At 44.4% G+C, this 27,476-nt stretch overlaps 1 protein-coding gene across 1 annotated transcript in view; it reads left to right on the forward strand.

Moving 5' to 3' along the window:
- RUBCNL (rubicon like autophagy enhancer) overlaps positions 1 to 27,476 on the forward strand; it is an 81,218-nt gene that overhangs the window by 34,829 nt on the left and 18,913 nt on the right. The window contains exon 2 of the mRNA XM_074984390.1: positions 2,577 to 3,029. Coding sequence (XP_074840491.1) covers positions 2,577 to 3,029 — 453 coding nt within the window. The remainder of the gene's footprint in view (positions 1 to 2,576; positions 3,030 to 27,476) is intronic.

Below are 27,476 nucleotides of genomic sequence, written 5' to 3' on the forward strand. Positions count from 1 at the left end.
AGTAGGAGGAAAGGAAGTTGCCATCCTCTGCAACGTGGAGGTTATGTCTACACTAGCCCCTCCCTTTCTAAAGGGGGATGCTAATGAGATGCTTTGGGATATGCTAATGAGGTGCTGCAATAAATACGCAGTACCTCATTAGCATAGTGGCTAATAGGAATAAAGGGATTTCGAAGTGTGTGGGGTCCTTTTGAAAAGGATCCTGTGTAGATGAGCCGTGCACAATCAAAAGTGGCACCTTGGAAGTGCCACAGCCACCATTATGCTAACGAGGCACTGCATGTTCATTGCAGTGCCTCATTAGCATACCCCAAAGTGTCTTATGAGCATCCCCCTTTAGAAAGGGAGGGGCTAGTGTAGACATAGCTGGTGTGTTGGGAATCTCTGCATATTTTACATCCCTATTCCCTATAATTTTTTGAAAATACTTGTGGAATAGGTTTCCTCTGACACATTTTTGGAGCACAACCTGGGCAACTTGAAGTATGTGGCTGGGGGACTGATCTTTGCCATCCACTTCACAAACATGAGTTTTGTTCTTTCTGTTAGTCAATGAAGTAAGGGTTTTATTTTGCACTTTCCTACATGTCCACTATACCTATCAGTGCCGGCAGTGGAAAGGCCTTATCTGGGTCACCAGAGGATGGTTGTCGTGAGGAGGGTTCTGTGGAAGATACAGGAATTTAGGAAAGGAGCATGAAAATGGAGATGGAAAGGGTTTTGAAAAAAGAACCAAGATGAATCACAAATAAAGACAAATTTGCAATTCTATCAGTTGTGCGGGATGACTCATCTGTTTTTTTTTTTCAAAGGTGCCGTGTGACGAACATCCTACATCACACACACACAAAGGTTAGTGCATTATAAGTGAAGAGAGTAGAGTGAATAGAAAGAAGCACTGAGTGATGTGAAGTCTTGAACATATACACACAGGTGCCTCATAGAGCTGGAAGGGACCTCAGGAGGTCATGGAGTCCCATCCCCTGCCCCCTTTTTTAAATCTATTTGTCCCAGATCCCTAAATGGCCCCTTCAAGGATTGAGGTCCCAACCCCAAGTTAGGAGGCCAATGCTCAAACCACTGATGCCACTGCCCTCATTTAGCTTTGTATTACTCTGATATACTGATACTTTGCATTTATACAATCCAACATATCAGCTGACTTTACAGGAACGAACTGAGTTTCAGTATGCCTGGGAAGTAGGACAATATGATTATTTTACAGCTGTAGGAACTAAAGCAGAAAAACATTAACTGACTCAACCAAGGCCATGCTTACAAAGTGTGGTGGAACCAGGGATAGCCGTATATCATCTTCTGTCTTCATTCACACTTAGTTCCCTATTCACAGAAGCACATATCTCAATTCTGCATAGGGTAGATTACATAACTGGGCCAACACCACACAGGAAATTTACAACCAAACCAGGGATTGAACTAGGCTGACAAGATCCCAGCCCACTTTATCTTTCTGACTCTCAACCCCCATGCCCTAACGACCTTAAGAGCATAAAATGCAATCACATCTATTTCTCTGAAGCAGAATACCCACATTTTCTGATGCAATTTAGTTTTAGCCTTCTGTTTGCTACTCCCATGTAGTCCTCTGTACTTTACACTGCCTTCTGTGTCCTCTCTGCTGCTTGTGTTGCTCGTAGTTTCCTTCCCTTTTACACACATATATATAGCTACACACTATCACTTTACATACTGTCAGCAAGCTTTTAAAGCACCACTACAGCTCTATTTTTCTTGGCTTTATTTTTAGCATCGACTGAGGCACTCAGAAATTGTAGTTTTTTAATTTCAGCACCACTTCAGTAAAGCTGATTCTGAGAGCAGGCTAGCAGGTGTCTGCTCTGATTATTTTCTAAAGCCTCTAGCTACTAATAATGGATCTTTGTATTAACTGACACTTTACATATTAGCAGATATCATAGTCTTCTTGGCTAAAGACTAACAACTACACAGATGAATGCATTTTAAATGTGGTGTGTCTTTTGACTAGATGTTTGAGTAGCCACTCTTATTTTGTTGCAGGTAAATGATCTTCGGTTTAGGCTTTTTTTTGATTACTTCAAAAGAGATACCATTGGGAAGTTACTATCATTTTTATTGTGGAAGCACCAAAAGTCCTCTATGAGAATTAAAGTTTATTTCCTACAATCATAGAATCCTAGGGCTGGAAAGGACCTGTGTGTCTGGTACTATCCATCCATCCATGTGTGTACAATAAAACCAATAATCAGAGCACAACATTACACAGCCATTACAGAAAGAAAACTGACATATATTATGAGATACAACATGCATCTTTATTTTGTCCCCCTAGTGACCCCATGGCCAGTGCTTCCCAACCAGAAGTGGGGGTTGGTCCTGTAGCCACTCCTAGAACTCTGACTTGCGTTTCAGGCTCCCTAATAACCCAGTTGTCTGGCTGAGTTGTGACAAGGGTGTGAGCGTGGATCTACCCTGTTTGCGGGGCGGGGCTGGGGCCCTGCAGTTAGCGAGGATAATCTATCAAGACAAAAAAGCAGTCCAATAGCACTTTAAAGACTAACAAAATAATGTACTAGGTGATGAGCTCTCCTGGGGCAGACCCACTTCTTCACACCATAGCCACACCAGAACAGACTCAATATTTAAGACACAGAGAACCACACAGAGTAACCAAGGTTGGCAAATCAGAGCAATTAAAAAAAGACAATCTGTGTCAGCCACGTGCCCAGCCTGCAAGCGGGGACCCAGGGGGCGCCTTGGACCTGGGATTTTCTCTCCCACTGTTGGCCAGGCGGGCGGGGACAGCTTCGCCCCGCCCCGGGAACAGTCGGAGGTCAGAGCGGGTCGCAGCGGGCTGGTGCCAGCAGCTGCACCCAGCCTCTCCGGCCGGCGTCTGTGGCGGCAACTAGTAGCCCCGCCCCACTCCGCTCGCCTCCTACCGGCCCTGCAAACGGGCGGCGCACAAGCTCCGGAGCCGCGCGCGGGGCAGGGCGGTCGCAGGGCTGCTGACTCCATAGGCGGGGCCACAGGTGAGGGGGGCGCCGGTCGCGGGTTGCTGGTGTGAGGGGCGGGGGGGGGGACGGTTGCGCGAGCGGGCAGCACGTGGGCGCAGAGGGCTGTGGCGGGCGCTGCCCTGAGCCCGCGACTTGAGCCCCGGCTGCCCCTGCTGCGCCGGGAGGGAGGCGGCGGGCGCTGCTGCTGGGTTAGGTGAGGAACTGCTCCCGCCCCAGCGCGCGTTCCTCTTTCTGCAGAGAGTGAAAGCAGCGGGGCAGACTCGCGCCCTCGGCCGGCTCCGAGTGGAGGGAGGCGCTGGGCGGGGCAGCTCCCGGGGGGAGAGTGGCTGGGCCCGGGCAACAGCGAGGGCGGCTCTGGCTGCCAAAGTCTTTCTGCCCCGCTGCCTGCCCCAGACCTTCCATTTCTTCCCGCCTGTGCTGGTCAACGCCTGCTCCGGCCCGAGCCAGGGGCTCCTTCTCCCACGGGGGCTGTGTAAGGAAGGGCGCTAGTTAAATACCCAGCTGCACGTTGTCATTCTCTTGTTGCGCGGCGTGACTGGGCAGGTGTATGTGTAATTGGATTGTAGCCATTAGTCAGCCATGGATGCTGGGAGAACCAGTCATAAGAAACAGGCAATACTTGTGCAAGATTAAACCCGTCCTTTAAAATAAATAAATAAAATATGAGGGAGGCCAGCAGTTCCCAAACTGTTCCCAGTCATGGACCACTTGGACATCACGGTGCTCACTGCAGAACACTTTGTCTTTTTTACACCATCGTACTAACTGTGAGGAACATTACTAATGGAATATATTTCATAATAGTATTAAATCATTGTACGGTAAACACAATTCAGCAAGGAGTGAAACCAGGCGTTAACAAAACTCGTATAACATCGATTACTGTATAGTCATTTCAAGAAAACTTGAAAACTGAAAAAATTCCATCCCAAGATTTATTTTTTTTCCCGAGAATGGAGAAGAGAGCGCCATTACGCAGTTTCACTGGCAGAACACGGCCATAGCCCGTGGAACCCCAGTGTTCCACTGGAACATAGTTTGACAGTGGCTGAGCTAGACTCCCAAAGGATATAACTGAGCCACTGTGTAAATATTACCAATGACTGCCGTGTAAGTGTTAGCTGAATCAGGAGTGGGACACGAACGCTAAGGTTAAAATTCAGTTTTGTTTTCTCGGTGATTATTTTTTACTTTATCTGTTAAATATTTTTATCCATTTCTTGCAGGAGGCTGCATGTTTTTGGCTAGTTAGGGACTGAATATATTTTGGCGGTAAGATGCCCACTAATGTAATGGAATTTATTTAATGTTTTTATGAGGCTTTTCCTCCTTCCTGTGCTTTATGCAAAGTTTGTGGCTTTCTCCATGTGTGTAATAAGGCCAACTCAGTAATCAGCATCTCTAGAATCAGTTAATGTTAACCCAGTGCTGAAGAGGGGAAAAAATGCGAGTGTTAAGCACAGAACTTTAACTGTCAAGTGACTGTGTTTTGTGTACTTTAGCAGTTGATTCAAACTTGTGCTTCGTGGTGGTGGTGGAAAAAGGTTGGCTTTATAATGGTAAAGAAAGTGAATAAGTCTGTGGAGATATCCAGTCCTACTGTTGGCAAAGACAGACTGGCTTAATGTGGTCAGCTTTGGTGTTGCTGCCCAGAATCTTCTGATAGTAGTAAAACCATCAAGAATCACACAGGTCTTACTCTGTAGTAACAGAGAGTAAGCCGTGCTAGTCTATACATTATCAAAACAAAAAGCAGTCAAGTAGCACTTTAAAGACTAGCAAAATAGTTTATTAGGTGAGCTTTCGTGGGACAGACCCACTTCTTCAGACCATAGCCAGACCAGAACAGACTCAATATTTAAGACACAGAGAACCAAAAACAGTAAGCAAGGAGGACAAATCAGAAAAAGATAATCAAGGTGAGCAAATCAGAGAGTGGAGGGGTGGGGGGGAAGATCAAGAATTAGATTGAGCCAAGTATGCAGACGAGCCCCTATAGTGACTCAGAAAGTTCCCATCACGATTTAAACCATGTGTTAATGTGCCGAATTTGAATATAAATGTCAGCTTGGCTGCTTCCCTTTCCAGAACGGAGTGATAGTTGCCCTTCAGTAACACACATACCTTGAGGTCATTGACAGAATGCCCCATTCCATTAAAATGTTGACTAACTGGTTTGTGGATCTGGAGTGTTTGATGTCTGTTTTGTGCCCGTTGACCCTTTGTCGAAGGGAGTTAGAAGTCTGTCCAATATACAAAGCATCTGGGCATTGTTGGCACATGATGGCATATATGATGTTAGTAGAGGAGCATGAGAAAGTGCCCGTGTTTCTGTGAGTAACCTGGTTAGGTCCAGTGATGGTATTTCCAGAGAAGATATGTGGACAAAGCTGGCAGCGGGCTTTGTTGCAGGGAAAGGTTCCAGGACTGGTGTTCCTGGGGTATAGACTGTGGCTGTTAGTAAGGATCCTCATGAGGTTGGGAGGTTGTCTGTAGGAGAGAACAGGCATGTCACCCAGGGCCTTCTGGAGTGTAGCATCCTGATTCAGAATAGGTTGTAGGTCTTTAATAATTCGTTGCAGTGGTCTGAGTTGGGGGCTGTAGGTGATGACCAGTGGTGTTCTGTTCTTGGCGTTTTTGGGCCGATCTTGAAGTAGCTGGTCTCTGGGTATGCGTCTGGCCCTGTCGATTTGTTTTTTTACTTCTCCTGGTGGGTAATTCAGGTTTATGCATATTTGGTCAAGTTCTTGTAGTTTTTGGTCTCTGTCAGTAGGATCAGAGCAAATGCGATTGTACCTAAGAGCTTGACTGTAAACAATGGATCTAGTCACATGTGCAGGATGGAAACTAGAAGGGTGTAGATAAATATAGCGATCAGTAGGTTTTCGGTACATTGTGGTACTGATCAGGCCAGCCTTGATTAGTGCTGTAGTGTCCAGGAAATGTATCTCTTGCATGTTGTAATCGAGGCATAAGTTGATGGTGGGGTGTAGATTGTTAAAGTCTCTGTGGAATTCTTCTAGAGCCTCTGTACCATGGGTCCAAATCATAAAGATGTCATCAATGTATCTTAAGTAGAGGAGTGGTAATAGGGGACGAGAGCTGAGGAATCGTTGTTCCAGGTCAGCCATAAATATATTAGCATATTGTGGGGCCATGCGGGTGCCCATAGCAGTTCCACTAATCTGGAGGTATAAATTGTCCCCAAAATGGAAATGATTGTGTGTGAGAACAAAGTTACAGAGGTCAGACACCAGATTGGCTGTGGTGGCATCAGGGATGGTGTTCCTGATTGCTTGTAATCCGTCTTTATGTGGAATATTAGTGTACAGAGCCTCTACATCCATTGTGGCAAGGATGGCGTTATCAGGAACTTTTCCGATGTTTTGTAATTTCCTCAGGAAGTCGGTGGTATCTCAGATAGAGCTGGGAGCGTTGGTGGCATAGGGTTTGAGGAGGGAGTCCACGTAACTGGATAGTCCGGTGGTAAGGGTGCCAATACCTGAAATGATAGGGCGTCCAGGGTTTCCAGGTTTGTGGATTTTGGGAAGTAAATAGACTAATCCAGGCTGCGGCTCAGATGGTGTGTCTGAGTTAATGAGGTCCCGAGTAGCAGCAGGGAGTTCCTTCAGTGGTTGTTGTAATTTCCTTTGGAATTCCAAAGTGGGATCAGCGGAGAGAATCTGTAAAATGTGGTGTTGGAGGGTTGTCTGGCTGCCTCCTGTTCATAGTCTGACTTATTCAGGATGAGACACACCATCTGAGCTGCAGCCTGGATTAGTCTATTTACTTCCCAAAATCCACAAACCTGGAAACCCTGGACGCCCTATCATTTCAGGTATTGGCACCCTTACCACCAGACTATCCAGTTACGTGGACTCCCTCCTCAAACCCTATGCCACCAACGCTCCCAGCTCTATCTGAGATACCACCGACTTCCTGAGGAAATTACAAAACATCGGAAAAGTTCCTGATAACGCCATCCTTGCCACAATGGATGTAGAGGCTCTGTACACTAATATTCCACATAAAGACGGATTACAAGCAATCAGGAACACCATCCCTGATGCCACCACAGCCAATCTGGTGTCTGACCTCTGTAACTTTGTTCTCACACACAATCATTTCCATTTTGGGGACAATTTATACCTCCAGATTAGTGGAACTGCTATGGGCACCCGCATGGCCCCACAATATGCTAATATATTTATGGCTGACCTGGAACAACGATTCCTCAGCTCTCGTCCCCTATTACCACTCCTCTACTTAAGATACATTGATGACATCTTTATGATTTGGACCCATGGTACAGAGGCTCTAGAAGAATTCCACAGAGACTTTAACAATCTACACCCCACCATCAACTTATGCCTCGATTACAACATGCAAGAGATACATTTCCTGGACACTACAGCACTAATCAAGGCTGGCCTGATCAGTACCACAATGTACCGAAAACCTACTGATCGCTATATTTATCTACACCCTTCTAGTTTCCATCCTGCACATGTGACTAGATCCATTGTTTACAGTCAAGCTCTTAGGTACAATCGCATTTGCTCTGATCCTACTGACAGAGACCAAAAACTACAAGAACTTGACCAAATATGCATAAACCTGAATTACCCACCAGGAGAAGTAAAAAAACAAATCGACAGGGCCAGACGCATACCCAGAGACCAGCTACTTCAAGATCGGCCCAAAAACGCCAAGAACAGAACACCACTGGTCATCACCTACAGCCCCCAACTCAGACCACTGCAACGAATTATTAAAGACCTACAACCTATTCTGAATCAGGATGCTACACTCCAGAAGGCCCTGGGTGACATGCCTGTTCTCTCCTACAGACAACCTCCCAACCTCATGAGGATCCTTACTAACAGCCACAGTCTATACCCCAGGAACACCAGTCCTGGAACCTTTCCCTGCAACAAAGCCCGCTGCCAGCTTTGTCCACATATCTTCTCTGGAAATACCATCACTGGACCTAACCAGGTTACTCACAGAAACACGGGCACTTTCTCATGCTCCTCTACTAACATCATATATGCCATCATGTGCCAACAATGCCCAGATGCTTTGTATATTGGACAGACTTCTAACTCCCTTCGACAAAGGGTCAACGGGCACAAAACAGACATCAAAACACTCCAGCTCCACAAACCAGTTAGTCAACATTTTAATGGCATGGGGCATTCTGTCAATGACCTCAAGGTATGTGTGTTACTGAAGGGCAACTATCACTCCGTTCTGGAAAGGGAAGCAGCCAAGCTGACATTTATATTCAAATTCGGCACATTAACACATGGTTTAAATCGTGATGGGAACTTTCTGAGTCACTATAGGGGCTCGTCTGCATACTTGGCTCAATCTAATTCTTGATCTTCCCCCCCACCCCTCCACTCTCTGATTTGCTCACCTTGATTATCTTTTTCTGATTTGTCCTCCTTGCTTACTGTTTTTGGTTCTCTGTGTCTAAAATATTGAGTCTGTTCTGGTCTGGCTATGGTCTGAAGAAGTGGGTCTGTCCCACGAAAGCTCACCTAATAAACTATTTTGCTAGTCTTTAAAGTGCTACTTGACTGCTTTTTGTTTTGATAGGTCTTACTCTGGTGCTGCTTGGGAAAATATGTAGCTAAGTCAGGCTCTGAGGGTGTGTCTATGTGGGGGGGGGAAAGATGTGTTTTTAAAATGTTAGCTGATATCATGTGTTAAAAATATTACTGTAGATAAGGCAGTTGTCTTTTTGAGAGAACCACATTTTCCCAAGCCTAGACTAAGCCTAAATTTATTTACCAGAAAACGAGGGTGAGGTACCAGCTGTTGGAGCCACATTTTGGAATTCCTTTTTTGGCAGGCAACAAGGGTGCATTTTCATTGGAAAAGCCCTGCAGATTAAGTCAAAACAAAAAAGCAGTCCAGTAGCACTTTAAAGTCTACCAAAATAATTTATTAGATGGTGAGCTTTCGTGGGATAGACCCACTGTTCTGGTGTGCTATGGTCTGAAGAAGTGGGTCTATCCCAGAAAAGCTCACCACCTCATAAATTATTTTGTTAGTCTTTTAAGTGCTACTGGACTGCTTTTTTGTTTTGATAGAATTTAGACTAACAGGGCTCTCTCTCTCTCTCTCTCTCTCTCTCTCGATCTCTGTTACTGCAGATTAAGGTGCTTGACACTGCCTTAGCTGCCCTTTTGTTGCCAGAGGGTGTGGGTTTGTGTGCGGGGAAAATCTAGGCTCGTCAGCTTTCCAGGTCTGGGAAAGGTTCAGCTAACACTGCTTCAAAGTGCTACCTTTCTGTTGTTTTATTTTGTTAGAATACAGACTAATATGGTTCTCTCTCTGTTACTGCTTCAAACATGTTAGTTTGCATTTTATCCAGGGTTAAGCAGGCTTTTAGGTTGGGTTGAACTGATCTTTTTTTATCTGAGATGAGACAAAGAGGTTGAGGTAATGCCTTTTATTGGACCAGCTTCTGTTGGTGAAAGGGAGAAGCTTTTAACTTAGGCTTTGTCTGCACTTGAGAACTTTTAGTGACACAGCCGTGATACTAAAAGTTGGGTAGTGTAAATGCTGTTCGTTTGCACTTTTGCTAATGAAATACTTCCGTCCTCATAAGTGTAGTTCCTGTTGTTTACAGGAGAGCACTCCTGCCAGCAAAGAGCCCTTTCCACTGCCACTTGCCTAGGCAAAACGTGTACGTTTGTGTTATGCACCTGTGAACCTAAGTTGGTAGTATAGAGAGCCTTACACAGAGCTCTTTTTCACATCTGGGAAAGGTTCTTGAGAGTGTCACAGCTAACTACAGAATGGAATAGCTTGTTTAGTGTAAACAATTACCTATTCTATGAGACATTCAAAGTGAAGTGGCTCATTAGCACCCGTTGTTGTAATGAGACACAAATCTAATGCCATTATTAAGACCATGGCTTTGTCTACACCTCTAAATTTAAAGCAGCTGCTGCAGTGCTTTAAAGTTAAAGGGTGACGAGGGCAGGAGCCCTGAGAGGGAGGAGCCTTCTCAGTGTTCTGTGTTTGTCTAAGCAACAAAGCTTTGGTTGTTCACAGGTGCTTATCCCTCCCCTCTAGCCGAATGACAAAAGCTTGGCCCCAGCAAGAAAATAAAGGAGAACAGGGCAAATACCATTATTTTAGGCTGTCTACACTGCCCCCCTTTTTTTCTTCTGGACTAACATTTCTACTTTGTTGTTTTAAAAAAAAAAAAAAAATTCCCAGGGGAGAGCCTCCCCACCTTCTCACCCCACCATTTTAGAATTGCATTGGGTTACAAAGTCATACTGAGTTGTCAAATGGGTCACCACCTCAAAGATTGGGAACCATTGTTTTATGGTCTCTTTCTTCCTTTGAGTCCCATCTATCTTCAGTCCACACTGTCACTGTTTGAAAACAAAAAGCAGTCAAGTAGCACTACTGTTTGTCACTGGTTGGTTAGTGTTGCTCACAAGGGTGAGGAACTTCTCTCTGGACTGCTTCCTAAGCCTCCTTAAATTGGTTAGTCGACTGCCACAGTTGTCAGAGGAAAATATTGGACAATCAGCAGATGGTCCTTTACCCATTTTGTGAAGAGAAACAGTTTGCACGACAATGCCTGCCTCTTCCATGAGGCCTTGAAAACTCTCTGTGCAAGTGCCTAGTTTAAAGTTTTATCATTCACACATTTCATTATTCCAAGAGCAGGCTGTTAGATAAAGAACTGTGGTAAACAAGCCCACAGACCCTTCACATTACTTAACATGTTGAGTAGTTAGCGCTGCTTTTTTTTTGTGGGGGGGGGAAGCTGTGGGGAAACAGGATGAAATTGTGGGTTGGAGTGGGTAAGGTTGGGGGTAAAGGGAGCATGTTGGGGATTTGAGTGGTGTCATTGGCTGCTCCGTGACTTGTACATCCCAAAACCAAATAGGAAGAAGGGGCTTTTGAAGTCAGGGGGTCCTTTCAAAAGGCCCCCTGTCTACAGGGGTGGTGGCATTCCAAAAGTGGCACTTTTGAATTGTGCATGGCTGACATTATGCTGCATATTCATGTTGGAGCCTCACTAGCGTCTTTCAAACTACTTCATTAACATATCCCCTCTGAAAGGAGAGGGTGCATGTAAACATAGCTGAAGTGTTTCCTTATGGAACAAAAGGGATTTCCATGGAGGAAGAGCCCCAGGGTAGACAAGCCCTGAGGGAAAGCAAGTTTTTTGTCTGTAGAAGTGATTAGGATTTACACTAGCTGACTTCTAGGGACACTGAGCTGCATGGTTAAACGCTATGTGGAGTAGACATACTAAGAAGGTGATCTTCATGAGGGAAGTAATTCCCAGGAGTGTAGCCTGATTTACACTGCTGTTTTATAGTGCTGTAACTTGCTGTACTCATGGGAATGTTCCCCCCGCCCCACCTCCTGAGCGAGAAAGCTACAGAGCAGTAAAGTGGCAGTGTAGATTAGCCTATGAATTTAATTTCCTAGAGTCATTTTTTGGTGATGTGGACTGCCAGATCGTTTTGTAAAAAGCATTTGTCTAAGAGTAAGTAATATGGTATATTTTGTCTTTTATCATTTTTTTTCTGGCAGTTCAACAGGGTCGTAATTTTTTGGTTTTACCCAATAATTGTTGTTGGAGCATTTAAATGGACTGGATGAGGTGCACCACATATTGTGATAGGTGCATGCAAGACTGTGGGTCTTGAAAGATATATTTGTGGGGGTAATGATCATCACACCACTGGAGCTATAGCTGCAGGTTTTAGATCTATTGTTATGGCAGGGTCTGGTGTCGTTGCTGGGGTATGGTCTGTGGAGAGTTTTTGCTTTTTGAGCCTTGGGACTGTTTGAAAGCAAGAAGAGAACAGGTTGAGAGAGATTTCTTTCAGGGTGTGGTCTGCATGAAAAATAGGTTGTATTGTTTGATGGCACCCCACTTGAAGTCCAGTGTGGAAGGTGACAACATGGTGGGGTGGGGGAAAGCTTCTGATACTACACCCTTGGATTGAAAAAGGTTTTCTAGTGGTGTGGGGTGGCTGGTTCCACAGTGTGGTCATTTTCTGTAGTGAAGCATCACTGTGTGGTGAAGGTGGCTTAGGTATAGTTAGGTGTGTCCCAGACTTTGTACAGTAGGTTCTCAACATTCTCAAGGGTTCCACGAGAACCTTTGTGAATGTTGAATTTCGCAAATACAGTACTGTATGGCAGCCGCTCCTGCCTGGAGCCCAGCCTCCTACCCAGAGCCTGTGGGAAACTGGCGGCTGCCACTTTCCCCGGGAAAGGAGTACTGGCAGCCCCAGTCTTCCTTGCCCTGGGAAAGTTGCAGCCGCTCAGAGGCCACTCGCAAATACTTGAATTTGCATACCTTAGGTTTGTGAGACCCTACAGAGACCCAGCTGTACTCTATTCTGTGGTATCTGAGTGCCTGTCTTTGACTAACCTATTTCTTGGTAAGTTTAGGATAGCTAATGGAACTGTGGAGAAAAGAGTGGTGATCTGTGGGTTTGTTTTATTCACTTGTCTGCAGGGTTCCATTGCTGAAACTGATCGGTGTCCAGAGAGTTCTTGTTTGGGACTGTTCAAGAGAGGGTTTGGGTGGGTTGTGAATGTTGAAATTTAGGAAATGTTTGAGTTTAGGTTGTCTGTCCAGAGGATGAAAAGACTCTGGATGTGTCTCAAATATCACTGGTTTCATGGTGTCTAGAAATTTGTTCCCAAGGTCATCTCCTCTCATTGGGGATTCAGTCTGAAACAGGGTTTATTTCTTTGTAAAGGATAGAACATGCACTGTGACACTGTACAAATATCAGTAAATATTGGAGCGTGAGTAGGATTTTTGGTAGCTGTTGATCTGGTTTAATTCAATCTTCATCAATGTTTATAAGGTTTTTGATATACTTTGTAGCCTATTGTATATAAGTAAAGATGATGATGTCCTGTGTAAAATAACCAAACTTTTGAATTTATCTTTCCCAGACCCCAGAAAGACCTCTGCAAACTCACAAGTTTGTCTTATTCATCAACAGAAATTGGTACAATACAAGATACTATGCCACCTACCTTATCTCTCTAATGATTTATGTAAAATATTTTTATTGGAACATGATTATTTTTGTGTCATCTAATGGCTTCTCAAAAGGTTGGTCAGTTTCACATAATGCAACATAGAGAGCTGGGAATACACAGATAGGTGGTAGACATTGTTTACTTTTAAGCATTTTTGTTGATTTAATATTTTCACAGTTGTGGGAAATTGGCAAGAGGTCAGACAGTAATCATTTCCTGAAAGTAGATGTTGTTTAGATTAAAAAGAAACAAGTCTATAGCATCATATGATCTATTTTGAAAAAAAAAAAAAGAAAAAACCCTTTACATCCTATAGAAATATGGGTAGCTTGGAAGGGTTAGTTTTTTGTTTTTTTTTTTGTCAGTAATTGTTAATTTCACCATGTACACGCAAATGTCCAATTACAAAGAATATTTAGAGATAGACGAAATAAGAAAAATACTGCTTGAAAAATTTATTAGATCTTGATTTGAGAATATTTATCTAGTCTGGCGTGTGATGCTCATAATTTTGGGTTTTAACAGTTATAAAGCTTTTACTTTTTTAAACAGACTGTTATTAGTGGTATTAAAGATGTTCTGAATTCACTATGACCCAATAGCATGCTAAGGTGTTGGCTTTTTCTTTGGTAAAAGTTTATCTGCTGTTGTTAATGCTAGGCTGTCCATGTGAGGTAGCAAACATGGCTGAATTAAGGCAGTCTAGCCCCTGGGCCTAGGCGTATCATACAGCAGTGTAAGTGGGCTTCAGAATTAAGATGAATGGGACTATGCAGACCACTTGGAGCCATTGTTTTACTGTTTGCAGACATCAGTTACACCCAGTTCACATTTTTAAGTTTCTCTTTTCTATCAGTAGGGCTAGAAACATTTTCATTTTGAATGTGAAAACTGAAACTCGTCTCTTAGGACTTAGGGCCCCATAACGTCTATGCCTTATTTCAGCTGGCCCTAACAGGGAGTGCTACTCCAGATTGGTGGCTGGTGCAGATGTGAAAAGATAGTGAAAGCTGCTCACTCTTATTTACAGATATCCTCAGCAAGAGTTAAAATACACAACAGTTCTTCCTAAAATAAGAGAGAGAGACAGGCTGTTGAAGTAAGTCTATCTTTTAGACCACGCGTGTTCTGAGTTAAATGTTTTTCAAAGGTTTCCATGCAAGATCAAGCAGAAAGAAGTACTCAGAGTTAAACACTTGCATAAGGAAAAGCTAGCTTACCTCAGACAAGCCTAGTGCAATCCAATTACCGCAGCACAGTTAGATTTACAGTAACATTTGAGAAAAATTCTGTGTTGTCATGTCCTTTTACCAGTACATCCCACTTATTTAAATATAACGGAGGGTGAGTAGGACAGCTGCATTTATTTCTAAACAGCCATTTTTTTGTAAAAATAATACATTAAGCCCCCTTCTCCCCACCCTGGGCGCTCCACTGGCTCTGGAGCTACCCCACCAGCTCAGAGTGGTGGGAGCAACTTGTCATGGGGGAGTGGGACGACAATCAGTGACTCCGGAACTTCCACATGCGGCGGCAGACGTTCCTGAAGCTGTGCCAGTAGCTGTCCCTGGCCCTGGGACACCCGGACACCTGGATGCAGTGTGCCCTTCCCATGGAGAAGAGGGTCATGATAGTTGTCTGGAAGCTGGCCATTCCAGACAGCTACTGCTCCATGGGACACCAGTTTGGTGTGGGCAAGGCCACAGTCGAGGCTTTCATGATGGAGGTTAGGAGGCCAGGTCATGCACCCACCAGGGGATGTGGGGGGTGGGCACACCCCGCACACCCTCGTGGGTGCCTGTTCTCTCCACCCCCCACTCCCTGCAGGTGGTATGTGCTCTCAATACCATGTTCCTGCAGAGGGTTGTCCGCACTGGAGACCTGGATGTGGCCATCACAGACTTTGCCTTATTGGGATTCTCAAATTGCTTTGGGGCCCTTGACGGAACCCACATAATGATCCATGCCCCAGAGCACAGTGGAGGACAGCTCATAAAGAGGAAAGCCTACCATCTGGTGGTCCTGAAGGCTGTAGTGGACAGCCAGGGCTGGTTCCAAGATGTCTACGTGGGCTGACCCACCTGCACCCATGATGCATGAGTGTTCCGGAACTTGGGCCTGTGCCACTGGCTGGAGGTGGGGACCTACATCTCCCAGAGGGAGATCCTGCTGGGAGACACCCAGCCATGACTGCTTCAATGGCCAGCTCAATCACACCTGCCTGGTGGTTGAGCGTACCTTCAGAGGCTTGAAGGTGCGGTGGCGCTGCCTCCTGGCCTGCCTGTAAGTGGGCATCCTGAATGTTCTGCAGGTGGTGGGTGCCTCCGTGCCAGGGTGGGCAGTTGAGGCTGGCACAGGCTACTCCCAACCAACCACCGCCCCTAGCCTCCAGGCCCACCAGGGATCTGCATCCAGGAGGCCCTGTGCTGGTACTTTGGCCAGGGGTCCCAGTGAGCACCACCCCTGGTGGGCCTCCCACGCAGCTCTACCTGCGCACCCCACATCCACCCCCCGCCCCCCCCGAGCACTCAGCATGCAAGGGTTTTGAAAAAATAAATGGGTATATTTTGCAATACAACAAATGTGTGGAGAACACTGTGTGTTAAGCAAAACAGAATGTGCAACTATTTACAGGGGAAGGGGGTTGTAGGTGGTCAGCCCAGTGTGCCATCACTCTGGAGCAGGTATGGAGGGGTGCCCCTCATGCCAGCCCTGGGTCTCATGCCCCTCCCTCATCCAGGGTCCCCGGCAGGGCGGGGAGTAGGGGGAGGTAGGGCCAGGGATCAGCCTTGGCCTGGTGGTCTGGGCCAGAAGGGCCCTTTCCTGAGGGTCTGATGGGTGGGGGCTAAGGCAGTGGAGGTGGCAGTTGGGAGCAGCTGGGCCAGCAGCTCCTTTGTCCCGGAACATGGCAAGGAACTCCTCGCAGGTGGCCTCCCCCTCCTCAAACCGGAGCTGGTGCTCTGCCAGCTCCACATGGCGCTGGATGGAGGTGGCAAGGTTGGGGTCATCTTCTGGCTGCCTTTGGCTCTGCCATGACTGGGCCCATTCTGGTGGTGGGGGTGGCTCTGGCCAGTCACCGTCCCTCACCTTTGAGGGGCTGTCCAGGACCACGGATGGGGCAAGGCTCTCCGGGCCATCAGATGAAGGGGCCATGGAAATGGGGGAAGAGAGGAACAGACTGAGTATGGACCCCTGCCCCGCGGGCACTGGGTCCCCATCCCCTTTCACCCGTCCCTGGGTGCAGTGGCCCTGTGGGCCCCCCTTTGTGCAGTCCCCCTCCCTATCTCTCCCCCAGGGACTAGGCATGGTGCTGTCTGCGGGAGTGGGTGCTGATGGGCACTGGCATTTGTGCTGCCATCCTGGTGCTCTGGTCCATCTGGGCCCTGCTGGGCCAGGATCTGCTGGAGGTGTGGGGGGGCCCCTTGTCATATATGGTGCCTCTGTCCCATGATCCAGGGTGTGTGCCTTGTTGGGTACATATATGAGGGCTCACTGCTGAGGTCAGGGGATGGCTGTCTGGCCAATGCCCAGATGGAAGTGTGGGAGGGGAGGTCAATGTCCAGGTCCCCTTCCTCACTGGACCAGTCTGCCACTGCATCAAGCTCCGTGGTCAGCCCTGGTGATGAGGGGCTGGCTGATGGTCCCAGCTCCTGCTTCTCTCTTGGCTGAGGCTCGAGGGTGGAGGTGTCCCGGGGCCTAGGATGGTCCTGAGCTCTTGATAGTAGAGGCACAAAGTGCGAGCAGCCCCTGACCTTCTGGCCAAGTCCCGAGTCTGGGAATAACCCTGCTGCAGCTCCTTGACCTTACCTGGACTTGATCAGGAGTGTGGGCAGAGTGACCCCGGGTACTCAGGCCTTCAGCCAGCTGGGTGAAGGCAGCCACATTCTGCTGCTTTGTCCCCATCACCCAGAATATCTCCTCTTCCTCCCAGAGCCCCAGCAGGTCCCGGAGCTCGTGTTTCGTCCAGGAGAGGCACGCTTTCTCCCCCTCTGGACCCTGGGGGGCTCCTCAGATGGCTGGCTGGCCATCACGAGCAGGGGGCTACTCGGGGTCGTGCTGAGGCGTGCTGGGGCAGCACGTGTGGTGGCTGCTGCCTGCACCCTGTCAGCTTCCTGCAAAGGGGTTTCTGGGTCTGTGTGGCTTGACAGCCACTGCACACACAGACCACAGAGCCCTGCGGGGACTGGATGGCATGTCTCCGCCTTACAGCTGATCGCCATCATGGGGGACCCCACTCTTTCGAAAAAGAGGGACGCGGAGCATCTATACGCCTCCCCCTCCCAACCCCCACCCCAAAAAAAAAAAAAAAAAAAAAAAAAAAGGACAAGTTGAAAGGGCGTCCTCTTCCTAGCTTCTGTTTGGACGAGCGGTTTTGATTCCTGTGGTGCCTACTGTTGATTTTTCATGTTTGAAAGAGCACGCGGCATGTGTACATGCATCGTACGCTACTTTGAACTGGGGCCTGCTCTTTTGAAAGAATTGCCTAGTGTAGATGTAGCTAGTATGTGTAAACTTCTTGAGTCAGGTGTTCGTTTTCATTCCACTGTGCTTGGTAGTACATTGGAAGATTAGAAACAGCAAAAAAGCCAAGTGTTAATATGCCAAAAGAATTTAAAGACTGCAAAACAAAATGAAAGCATAATTAATTTAGTCATTATTACCTTTTCTCAATTGTTTCTAGACAGTTAAAAAAAAAAAAATGAAGATATTCCCATAATGTGACTTCACAGAGGATCACTAACCTGTGTGAACACAGGACTTCAAACAGTTAAGTGCTTGAAAAGTAAAGAAAAATGGTCATAGTTCCTTTTATTTTAAAGAATATTATTAGCTGGAAATCCTAGTCTCTAGAAATGCATTATGGGGTTTAATTTAGGTGTATTATCCTATCAAAACTTGGCTGCCCAAGAAGATTTGTTAACCTCATACGCCTGTTCCATGATGACATGACTGGCTTTGTTCTTTCAAATGGCGAGTCCTCAGATCAATTTGGGATGTCCAGTGGTGTGAAGCAAGGGTGCGTGCTGGCCCCAGTGTTATTCAACCTCTTTTTCACGTGTGTCCTCAGCCACACAGTTAGGGACCTGGACCATGGAGTCTACATAAAATACAGGCTTGATGGGTCACTTTTCAACCTTTGTCACCTGAATGCTAAAAACACTTGAGGCTCATCCCTGAAGTCCTTTTTGCTGATGACTGTGCGCTTATGGCACACAAGGAATCTGATCTCCAGCTCATCGTCAACAAGTTTGCTGATGCCACTCACCCCTTTGGTTTGACCATCAGCCTAGGAAAGACCGAGGTACCGTTTCAACCTGCCTCAGGATCTGCTGCTCTCCCCGCTTCAATCTTTATTGAAGGAACAGAATTAAAAACAATAGAGGAGTTCAAGTGCCTTGGCAGTGTGATAGCCAATGATGGCTCCCTTGAAAGAGAAATCAATGCCAGAATCTGTCAGGCCAGCCGAGCACTAGGACGTCTGAGTGCGAGTGTTAAATCAGCACAATGTCCGACAGTCTACTAAACTGGAAGTGTACAAGGCTGTAGTCCTGACCAGTCTCCTGTATGGCTGTGAAACCTGGACCTTGTACAGAAAACATATAAAACTGCTGAAGTGCTTCCACACACTTAGCCTGAGGTCAATGCTGCACATTTGATGGCAGGAGAGAGTTACGAACGTGGAAGTCCTGGAGAGAGCAGGAACCATGAGCATTGAAGCCATGATTCTGCAAGCCCAGCTTCGATGGACAGGGTATGTCATACGAATGGAGAAGTCAAGAATCCCTAAGCAACTCCTCTACAGTGAACTCTCCCAGGGCAAAAGGCATCAAGGTAGACCTTGCAAGAGGTATAAAGACTGCACGAAGGCCAACATTGCTCATGCTGATTTAAAACCAGATCAGCTAGAGCAGCATGCAAAAGACCGAACAGGCTGGCGTGCTCTCGTACGACACGTATATGACAACTTTGAAGAGCAGCGACGCGTACGCCTCATTGATGCTCGTGAGAGGAAGAAAGCAGCAGCTGCACCAACAGAGCCAGGACAATTCCCTTGCCCCACACTGTGAACACCCATGCTGTTCAAAGCTTGGACCAGGTGCACCAACAGAGCCAGGACAATTCCCTTGTCCCCCACTGTGAACACCCATGCCAGTCAAAGCTTGGACTCCTCAGCCACATGCGAGTCCACAGCCGATGAGCCTGTGCAAGCTCAAGATGTCATCGTCGGACACAACGGACTACCTACATACTGGATACTGTGTTCATAAACTGGTGTTGGTTTCATGATGAACTTGGACTTTAAGCCCAACACAATTTGAAAATTAAATGAATTATTTATTTTTTTGAAAAAACTAAAATTGGTTGTGATTAGTTGTTTTGGTTGAAACTGTGCAGCATACCTTTGATAGGTTTGGAAATTGACTTCAGAACCCTCTACGTATGACTTAAAAGTAAAATTGTATCTAACTAAAATATTTGTTTGATAATTAAACATATATAAGGGAACTTCCTCTTTCAAACTGTTTCCAAAACCCAAAATATTATCTAATTTAAGTGGACATTGTTTTTAAAGTGATTGAAATCTCTCACTTACAGTTGGAGAATAATAATTGCTTCTGATAAGGTCTATTAGGCAGCATCTTAAAATAAAAATATGTTCTGTGTAAATGTTATAGTTGTAGAATAGCTCCAGTAAAGTGTGGCATTGACTTGTGGAATTATCAGGCCACTACTGGTAGTGCTATATTATTGCATAAGTCATAGTGACTACTCAAAAATAAGTGTTAATCCAACTAACTGGTTGCTAAATATTTAATTTTCCTATAAGAAATGTTGAGCTTGATAGTGCTGGTGTGTGTGTGTGTGTGTGTGTGTGTGTGTGTGTGTGTGTAAATATGACATGTTTGGAAATGTCAGTTTTTAAAGATGTCACACTTTGCTTCAGTCCCATTTCCACGAAATGGGACAAAACAGCAGAAGTGTAGCTCTTTAAAGACTAATGATTTGTTCAGTGATGAGCTTTCATGGGACAGACCCACTTCATCAGATCAATCTCATTTCCAATACAGACTGACATAAGTACAGAGGACCAAAAAAAAAAGTGCAGTAAAAACTGATAAATCAAATACATGAGACTGAAGGAGGAGGATGAGGGGAGGGGGGATGTTAATTGTCCTGCCTGAGATAATTAGGAGCATCAAATGTGGGAGGTAATTGATGCCTCTGTTCATACCTTGTGTTAATGTGTCGAATTTGAATATGAATTCCAACTCACAAATTTCTCTCTAGTCTGTTTTTAAATTCTGTTTGCTCTAGAACACAAATTCTCAGGTCTTTAACAGAATGGCCCACTCCATTGAAGTGTTCACTGACTGGCTTATGTGTATTGCGTTTCTTGATGTCTGCTCTGTGTCGGTTTATTCTTTGGTGAAGGTTTTGCCCAGTCTGTCCAATGTACATAGTGGCAGGGCATTGTTGGCACATAATGACGTGCATAATGTTGATGGAAATGTACGAGAATGTGCCTTTGATTTTGTAACTAACATGATTAGGTCCAGTGATGGTATCCTCAGAATAAATCCGTGGACAAAGTTGGCGGCGGGGTTTGTTGCAAGGAAAAGTTCCAGGATGCATATTATTGTGGTGTAGGCTGTGATTGCTGGTGAGAATCTTCCTTAGGTTAGGAGGTTGTCTATAGGAATGGACAGGCCTGTCACCTAGGGCCTGATCCAGAATAGGTTGTAGGTTTTTAATGATGTGTTGCAGAGTTTGAGTTGGGGGCTATAGGTGATAAGTGGTGTTTTGTTATTGATTTTTGATTTTCTGGGGCCTATCTTGAAATAGCTGGTTTCTGGGTGTTTGCCTGGCTGTGTCAATTTGGTTGTTTTTTTTAAACTTCTCCAGGTGAGTAATTAAGTTTTATGAATGCTTGGTAGAGGTCTTGTAGGTTTCAGTCTCTGTCAGTAAGATCAGAGCAGATGTGATTGTATCTAAGGGCTTGATTATAAATGATGGATCGTGTGGTGTGTGTTGGATGGAAGATGGAGGCATGTAATTAAGTGTAGCAGTCAGTAGGTTTCTGGTAGAGGGTGGTGTCAGTGTGGCCATCAGTGATTTATACTGTGGTATCCAGGAAATGTATTTCTTGTGTGGAATAGTCGGGGCTGAGATTGATGGTAGGATGCAGGTTGTTAAAATCTGTGTGTAATTCTTCCAGAGTCTCTTTACCGTGGGTCCAAATGATAAGATGTCATTGATGTAGCGTAAGTAAAGGAGGGGTAATGGGACGAGAGCTAAGGAATCGTTGTTCTAAGTTGGCCGTAAAAATGTTAGCATATCATGGGGCCATGCAAGTGCCCATGGCAGTGCCGCTAATCTGGAGGTATAAGTTGTCCTCTAATTGGAAGTAATTGTGGGTGAGAACAAAGTTATGTAGGTCAGCCACCAGATTTGCTGTGGTAACATCAGAGATGGTATTCCTGATGACATGTAGTCAATCTTTTTGTGGAATATTGGTGTAGAGGGCCTCTACATCCATGGTGGCAAGGATGGAATTGTCAGGAAAGTTTACAATCTTTTGTAATTTCCTCAGGAAGTCAGTGGTATCGCGGAGATAGCTGGGAGTGACGGTGGCATAGGGGTTTGAGGAAGGAGTCTACGTAGCTGGACAGTCCAGTAGTAAGGGTGCCAACACCTGAAATGATAGGGAAAGGAGGTGTTTAATAGAATATTTTCCTAACTTTTGAAGTTGTTGAATTTAAAAGATGTTAACCGTAACATAGTGTGTAGTTGTCCTTATTAGCTATTCTCCAGCTAAAATGGAAATAACACCAGTTTTTCTTTCAGGGTGGATTAAAAACTGACATTTTGGAAAAACATTTATGTTTAACATCAATAAAATACTAAATTTCTAATTTAAAATAAGTTAAAATTACACATAGCAAGTTTGTGATGACATGCATTTATAGTTTCATAAAAATGAATTAATGGCTCTAGTACAGCAGTTGGCAACCAAAATGGCAAGAGCCATTTTTTCCAATTTGATTAAAAAAAAACAAAACCTCAATAATGCAAGAGCCACAGTGCATGTGAATACGAGATGGTCCTTATAAATAGGTTTTTAACATCAAACCATAATTTTTGTAACCCCTGTTTTAAGAACAATGCACACAATGATTTGTAATGCGATACGTATTTACTGCAAAACATTCACACACTTTTTACATATTCTATTTGCTTACACTTTACATGTGTGTTTGTACCAATGTCTTCCTGACTTTCACTCCCAAACCTTTTCTCTCCCTGGAGAACACTAGGGGTAATTAGCTAACATTTCAAGATCACACATCATTTGCTATATGGATATGAATTATTCATTCTTGTTATTCATTCTTGGGCTTTTAAACATCCACTGTTTACTGAAAATAATCAGGATTTTTTTTTTCAAACACTTTGGAACTAGTGTCAGGAGCCACAAAGAAGTCCTTAAAGAGCTGCAGGGTGCAGATCCCTCTAGTTTGTCCAGCCTAACAGCTCGCTCTTGCTCCTTGAAAGTTCTGGACTTTCCATATTTTTTTTCCAGCAGAATAAAAAGTAACATGTAAAGAAAGCCCCACGGTGGATAGAATTGTTTTTTTGTTCTCTGCTTATGTGGTAGTGAACCTTGGCCAAGCACAGCAGAGGAGGTAAGACAGAGAGAGACAATATAAAGGCTGCAGGCAGCATAGAAGAGAACAGTGGAGTGGACTGGAAAGAAAAAGGGCAAATGTTATGCAACACACAGACAGAGCTTTCTATATTCCCTTACACTTTTGACACAAAAAATTACCTCGGCTTCTGGACTTGAGACCCAATATTTGGAAGAAATTTGTTCCCTGGGTAAAAAGGAAAATGTGTCAAGTGTAAACATACAGGATGTTTACATACAGGGCCTTGTTGCAAGGATGAATCATTTTAAAAAAAAACCTTCTTGTAAGGTTTTCGCACAATAAAGATTTGTATATGGTTGAGTAGCTCAACTGATCAGTAACTTACATAATTCACTTTGCAGTGCATCATTCTTCAAGACTCTCTGTGTCTTTTAGTATGTGTGTGATTTGACAAGTAGATTCCCAAGCTGTTTGCTGTGTTGGATGTTGCTAGAAAAAAAGTTTATTTTAGGTAATCCTTATAGCTTGTTTAACTAGTTAACTAGGTTTAGAATCTATCACTCAAGTATACAATACAGAAAGCTCCTTTAAGAAAAATTTAAAGTTGCCAGTTGCCACTGTGTCATTTTCTTACTTTATATTACATAATACATTGCCCTTGTTTTGAAATATCATAGTCACAGACCATAACGATGATGCCATAAATCTAGTTCTTATTTTAATTCAGCATAACTCAGCTTTTCCAAGAGAACCCCCATCAGCATTTGTTTTCTCAGGAAAACAGAAGTGCCAGTGGTTTCAACAGGGCTTGCTCCAAAATTAAATGCACTGTAAGCATAGTCAGTCTTAGCTTTTTTTGGTAACTTGATTTAAATCAATACTTTTTCTGGTGATTTTCACTCAATCCACCATGTCTGCTTTAGATCACTGTTCCTTTCCAGAAGAGTTTTGATCCTTAAACTACCTTAACTGTCTGCTGTCTGATTCAGATGATTTAGTTTAAAAACAGTACATATGGAAGTAGCTTCTCCCTTCCAACTATTAGCCGACAAAAATCACAGTTCTCCTTTATTAACACTTTGTCTGTGTCTACACTAACTCCCAACTTCGAAGGGAGCATGGTAAATCGGGTGTCGGGAGATTATTAATGAGGTGCTGAGGGGCATATGCAGCACTTCATTACTCATTTTGAAGTAAAGGGACTTTGAGGTAGCTTGGGCACTTCAAAGTACGGGCGGGTTAGCTGCAGCTACATGCAAGCCGGCACTTCAGAGTTGCCGCGGGGCAGAATTAGCTTAATGAAGTGCCGCATATACCTCAGCACTTCGTTAATAATCTCCCGACGCCCTACTTACCATGCTCCTTTTGAAGTGGGGAGCTAGTGTAGACAGCCTTTGGGTGTTAGGCTGGTGTACATAAATATTTTAATTCAACCCACACTAAGGACCTTGTCCTGCAAATATTTAGGCACATTTAGCATGTGTATAAATGTCAGCAGGAGTGGGGGCTGAGAAAGGAGGATTTTTTCCTCCCCCTCCTCAGAGATTTTGGGTTTCTTTTCCAAGGCAATTTTAGTAACTTTGTTTTCTCAAAAATAACTGAAAATAGTTGTATCGGCCATTAAGTTTGTGAAGCATATCATTTTTTGTCAGTCCTGGTCTGTTACATTGTTGTGACCTAAAAACTGGGAATGCAACTATATTAGAGGGGGTGAGATTAAAGCATTTTTGTAAAATAAGGTTGACTAAACTCTCTTGTTCTCTGCTGCACTTCCTAAAACATTGTACGTTGTTCTCTTGAGAGAATGCCATGATCCAACTGTCTTGTTTTAGTTGACCAAGCAGAATAATAACGTGTCTCAGAGTCGGTGTATTCATCACATACTATAGTTTTTGCCCCAGCAAGGATAAGATGTCTTGCTCAGATGCCTCAAATGTCAGTTCTCTCACGTAGGCCTTTCATAATAAATTTATTAATTTATGTTGATGGCATGGCATGGTAGTCACATTATTAATAGAAATGGTAGAGAGTTTGTTATTCTTTTAATTGAGTGCTAACTGACTCAAATTGAAAATGTATTTGAGTTCAACAGACTACTAACAACTTGTAAGATGAGGTCATTCCTAAGAACACACTAGCTGTAATTCCAAAATTTGAGCTTAAAGTAACACTTCTGATATCGGCAGCATAGGATGATGACGTGTTAGCCAGCTTATGACCAAAAAGGATTTTAGTTCATGCTGACCCAGAATAAAAGCCAAACACTGGAAACACTCAGTTTTGAGTTAAAAAAAAAATCACATTAGTTCTGCTTGGGAAATCTCCTCCATTGTTGACTTAAAGCCACACAAGGCAAGAGATAGTTTTTATTATTGCTATAGTGCTTAGGAGTCTTACTTATGACTCTTATTTATTTATGAACTAACACACATTTGTGCCAGCTGCTGTAGGTAGAACGAATGAAAATGTAGTCCCTGCCTAAAAGATTTACAATCTAGGTGTAGCATCTGATGGGTACAGACAAATGGGAATAAATGGAAACAATGAGACAATGTTGGGCAATGTGACAGGTAGTGTTAACTTTTTTCATAGTCATCCTGGCTCAGGAGAATTGTAAGGTGGTAGCTTTGCATGTGTTGATGCGGAGCTTCTCCCAAGCATGAGGGGCAGCATGGAAGAAAGTACAAAGGTTCTCATTTGAAACTTAAACAAGTGGGTTATGGAAGTTGACAGCCTGGGCTGATGGAAGCAGGAGTCACTCTCAGTAGTAAATGAGAGATGATAGGTGGGGAAGGGTATAGATCATAAAGGGCATTGAAAGTGAAGATACATAGTTCACGTCCACAGTAGAGAAGAAGGTGCCGGTGGGGGGAGATGGTCAAAATGAGAATGAGAAGAGAGTGATCTTTGTGGCAGCATTCGGAATGGATAAGAGCATGGCATGACTGTCTTGGTCAAGGACAGAATGCTCAGTAATTGAGGCTTAAGATAAGAGTTTGGATAAAATGTTTAGCTGTATGGATGGCTAGGAAGAAATCTTATCTTAAGAGATGGTATGCAGAAAGAATGTGAAAGATTTAGACTTAGCTTGGGTTGAGGACCTAGAAGGAAATCAGTCAAAGATAACCGGATGTAAAGGATTTTGATACAGAGGTCAGACACCAGATTGGCTGTGGTGGCATCAGGGATGGTATTCCTGATTGCTTGTAATCCGTCTTTATGTGGAATATTAGTGTACAGAACCTCTACATCCATTGTGGCAAGGATGGCGTTATCAGGAACTTTTCCAATGTTTTGTAATTTCCTCAGGAAGTCGGTGGTATCTCAGATATAGCTGGGAGCATTGGTGGCATAAAGGTTAGGGTGGAATGATGGTGCTGTCCACAATGAGCAAGGAACCACCAGAAGATGGTTGGGCATGGGGAGAAGAAATAGAGGACTTTGTTTTAGCCATATTGAGTTTAATCTGACTATTAGACATGCATGAGTAGATGTCAGAGACACGGGATGAGATTTTAGTTTGGAAAGAAGGAGGCAGGTGTAGGTAGACTAGAGAGATAGAGCTGCGATAAAAGATGATAGTTGAATTCATGTTGACAGATGACATAACCCAGAAATGAAGAAGAGAAGGGGACTAAGGACAGGACCCTGTGTAACTCCCAAGAGGACTTTGTGAGAGGGGATGAGGCAGATCCTCCAAAGGAAACACTGAAAGTGATTAGAGAGGCAAGAGCAGAACATGGAAAAGGTGGAGACGTGGAAGCCAAATGAGGAAAACGTTTCAAGAACATGGCTGGTTATCTTGAATGCTAGTAACAGGTCAATTGTTTGAGGTTTCAGTGGAGTGCAAGAAGCAAAAATTAAATTTGGAAAGATCTTGGGGTGGAATTGATGGAGAGGAGAACCAAATGTCAATTATAGACAGCAGGTTCAGTGACTTTAGGTATGAAAGGTGGAAAGGAGATGGGGCAGTAGTTGGAGGGTAAATTTACTTTCAGAAGGTGGGAGAGACTCAAGCATGTTTGTATGGTGGAGGGAAAGAATCAGTAAGAGAAGGAGGCTAAAGAGAAGAACAAGGAAGGAGACTAGTTGGGGGCAAGGGCTACTAGAAGATGAGTCTGGTTACTCATGGAAGTGAAGAGGGTAGGTGGGAGAATGAGAAGGCAAAAACCTTCTACATCTGTTGTAGAAGAGGAGCTGGAGGGAGAAGGGTAAGGCCATGTGATATGTAGTTAGTTTTCCCTTAGAAGAAATTGGTGACAGTTCTATATGGGGCAAGATGTAAGGGGAAGAGGAGAAGGTTAGAGTGGTGAGTCAAAGATGACAAAATTCAGCTAGGATTGTGAATGTGGGATTCAATTAAGTTGAAGAAGTAGAGCTGTTTAGGTAGGATGGTGGCAGAACTGAAGGAGGAGAGAACACATTTATAATGCAGGAAATCAGCCTGGTCTTGGGATTTTTATGAGGGGCTCTGCAGCATAAAAACAGGGTTGGAGGAAGAGGCTGTGAGGAGGTCAGACAGGCCTGGGTGGCAAGTGGAAGTTGTGATTTGAAAGTCTGGTAAAAAAAAAGTTTTCTCTCACATGAAGGATGATGTACACTTGGGGAGGGATGCATGCAAATCAACCTATTAGAGTTATTAAACTGGTTCTCACCTACCCCATTTGCCTCCCCCCCCCAAAAAAAAACAACAAAAACAAACAAAAAAAAAAACCCCCTCAGAGTTGCAACACCTGAGGAATGGAGGATGTTTGTG

Source organism: Carettochelys insculpta, chromosome 1 (assembly GCF_033958435.1).
Source record: "Carettochelys insculpta isolate YL-2023 chromosome 1, ASM3395843v1, whole genome shotgun sequence".
Taxonomy (NCBI): Eukaryota; Metazoa; Chordata; order Testudines; family Carettochelyidae; genus Carettochelys; species Carettochelys insculpta.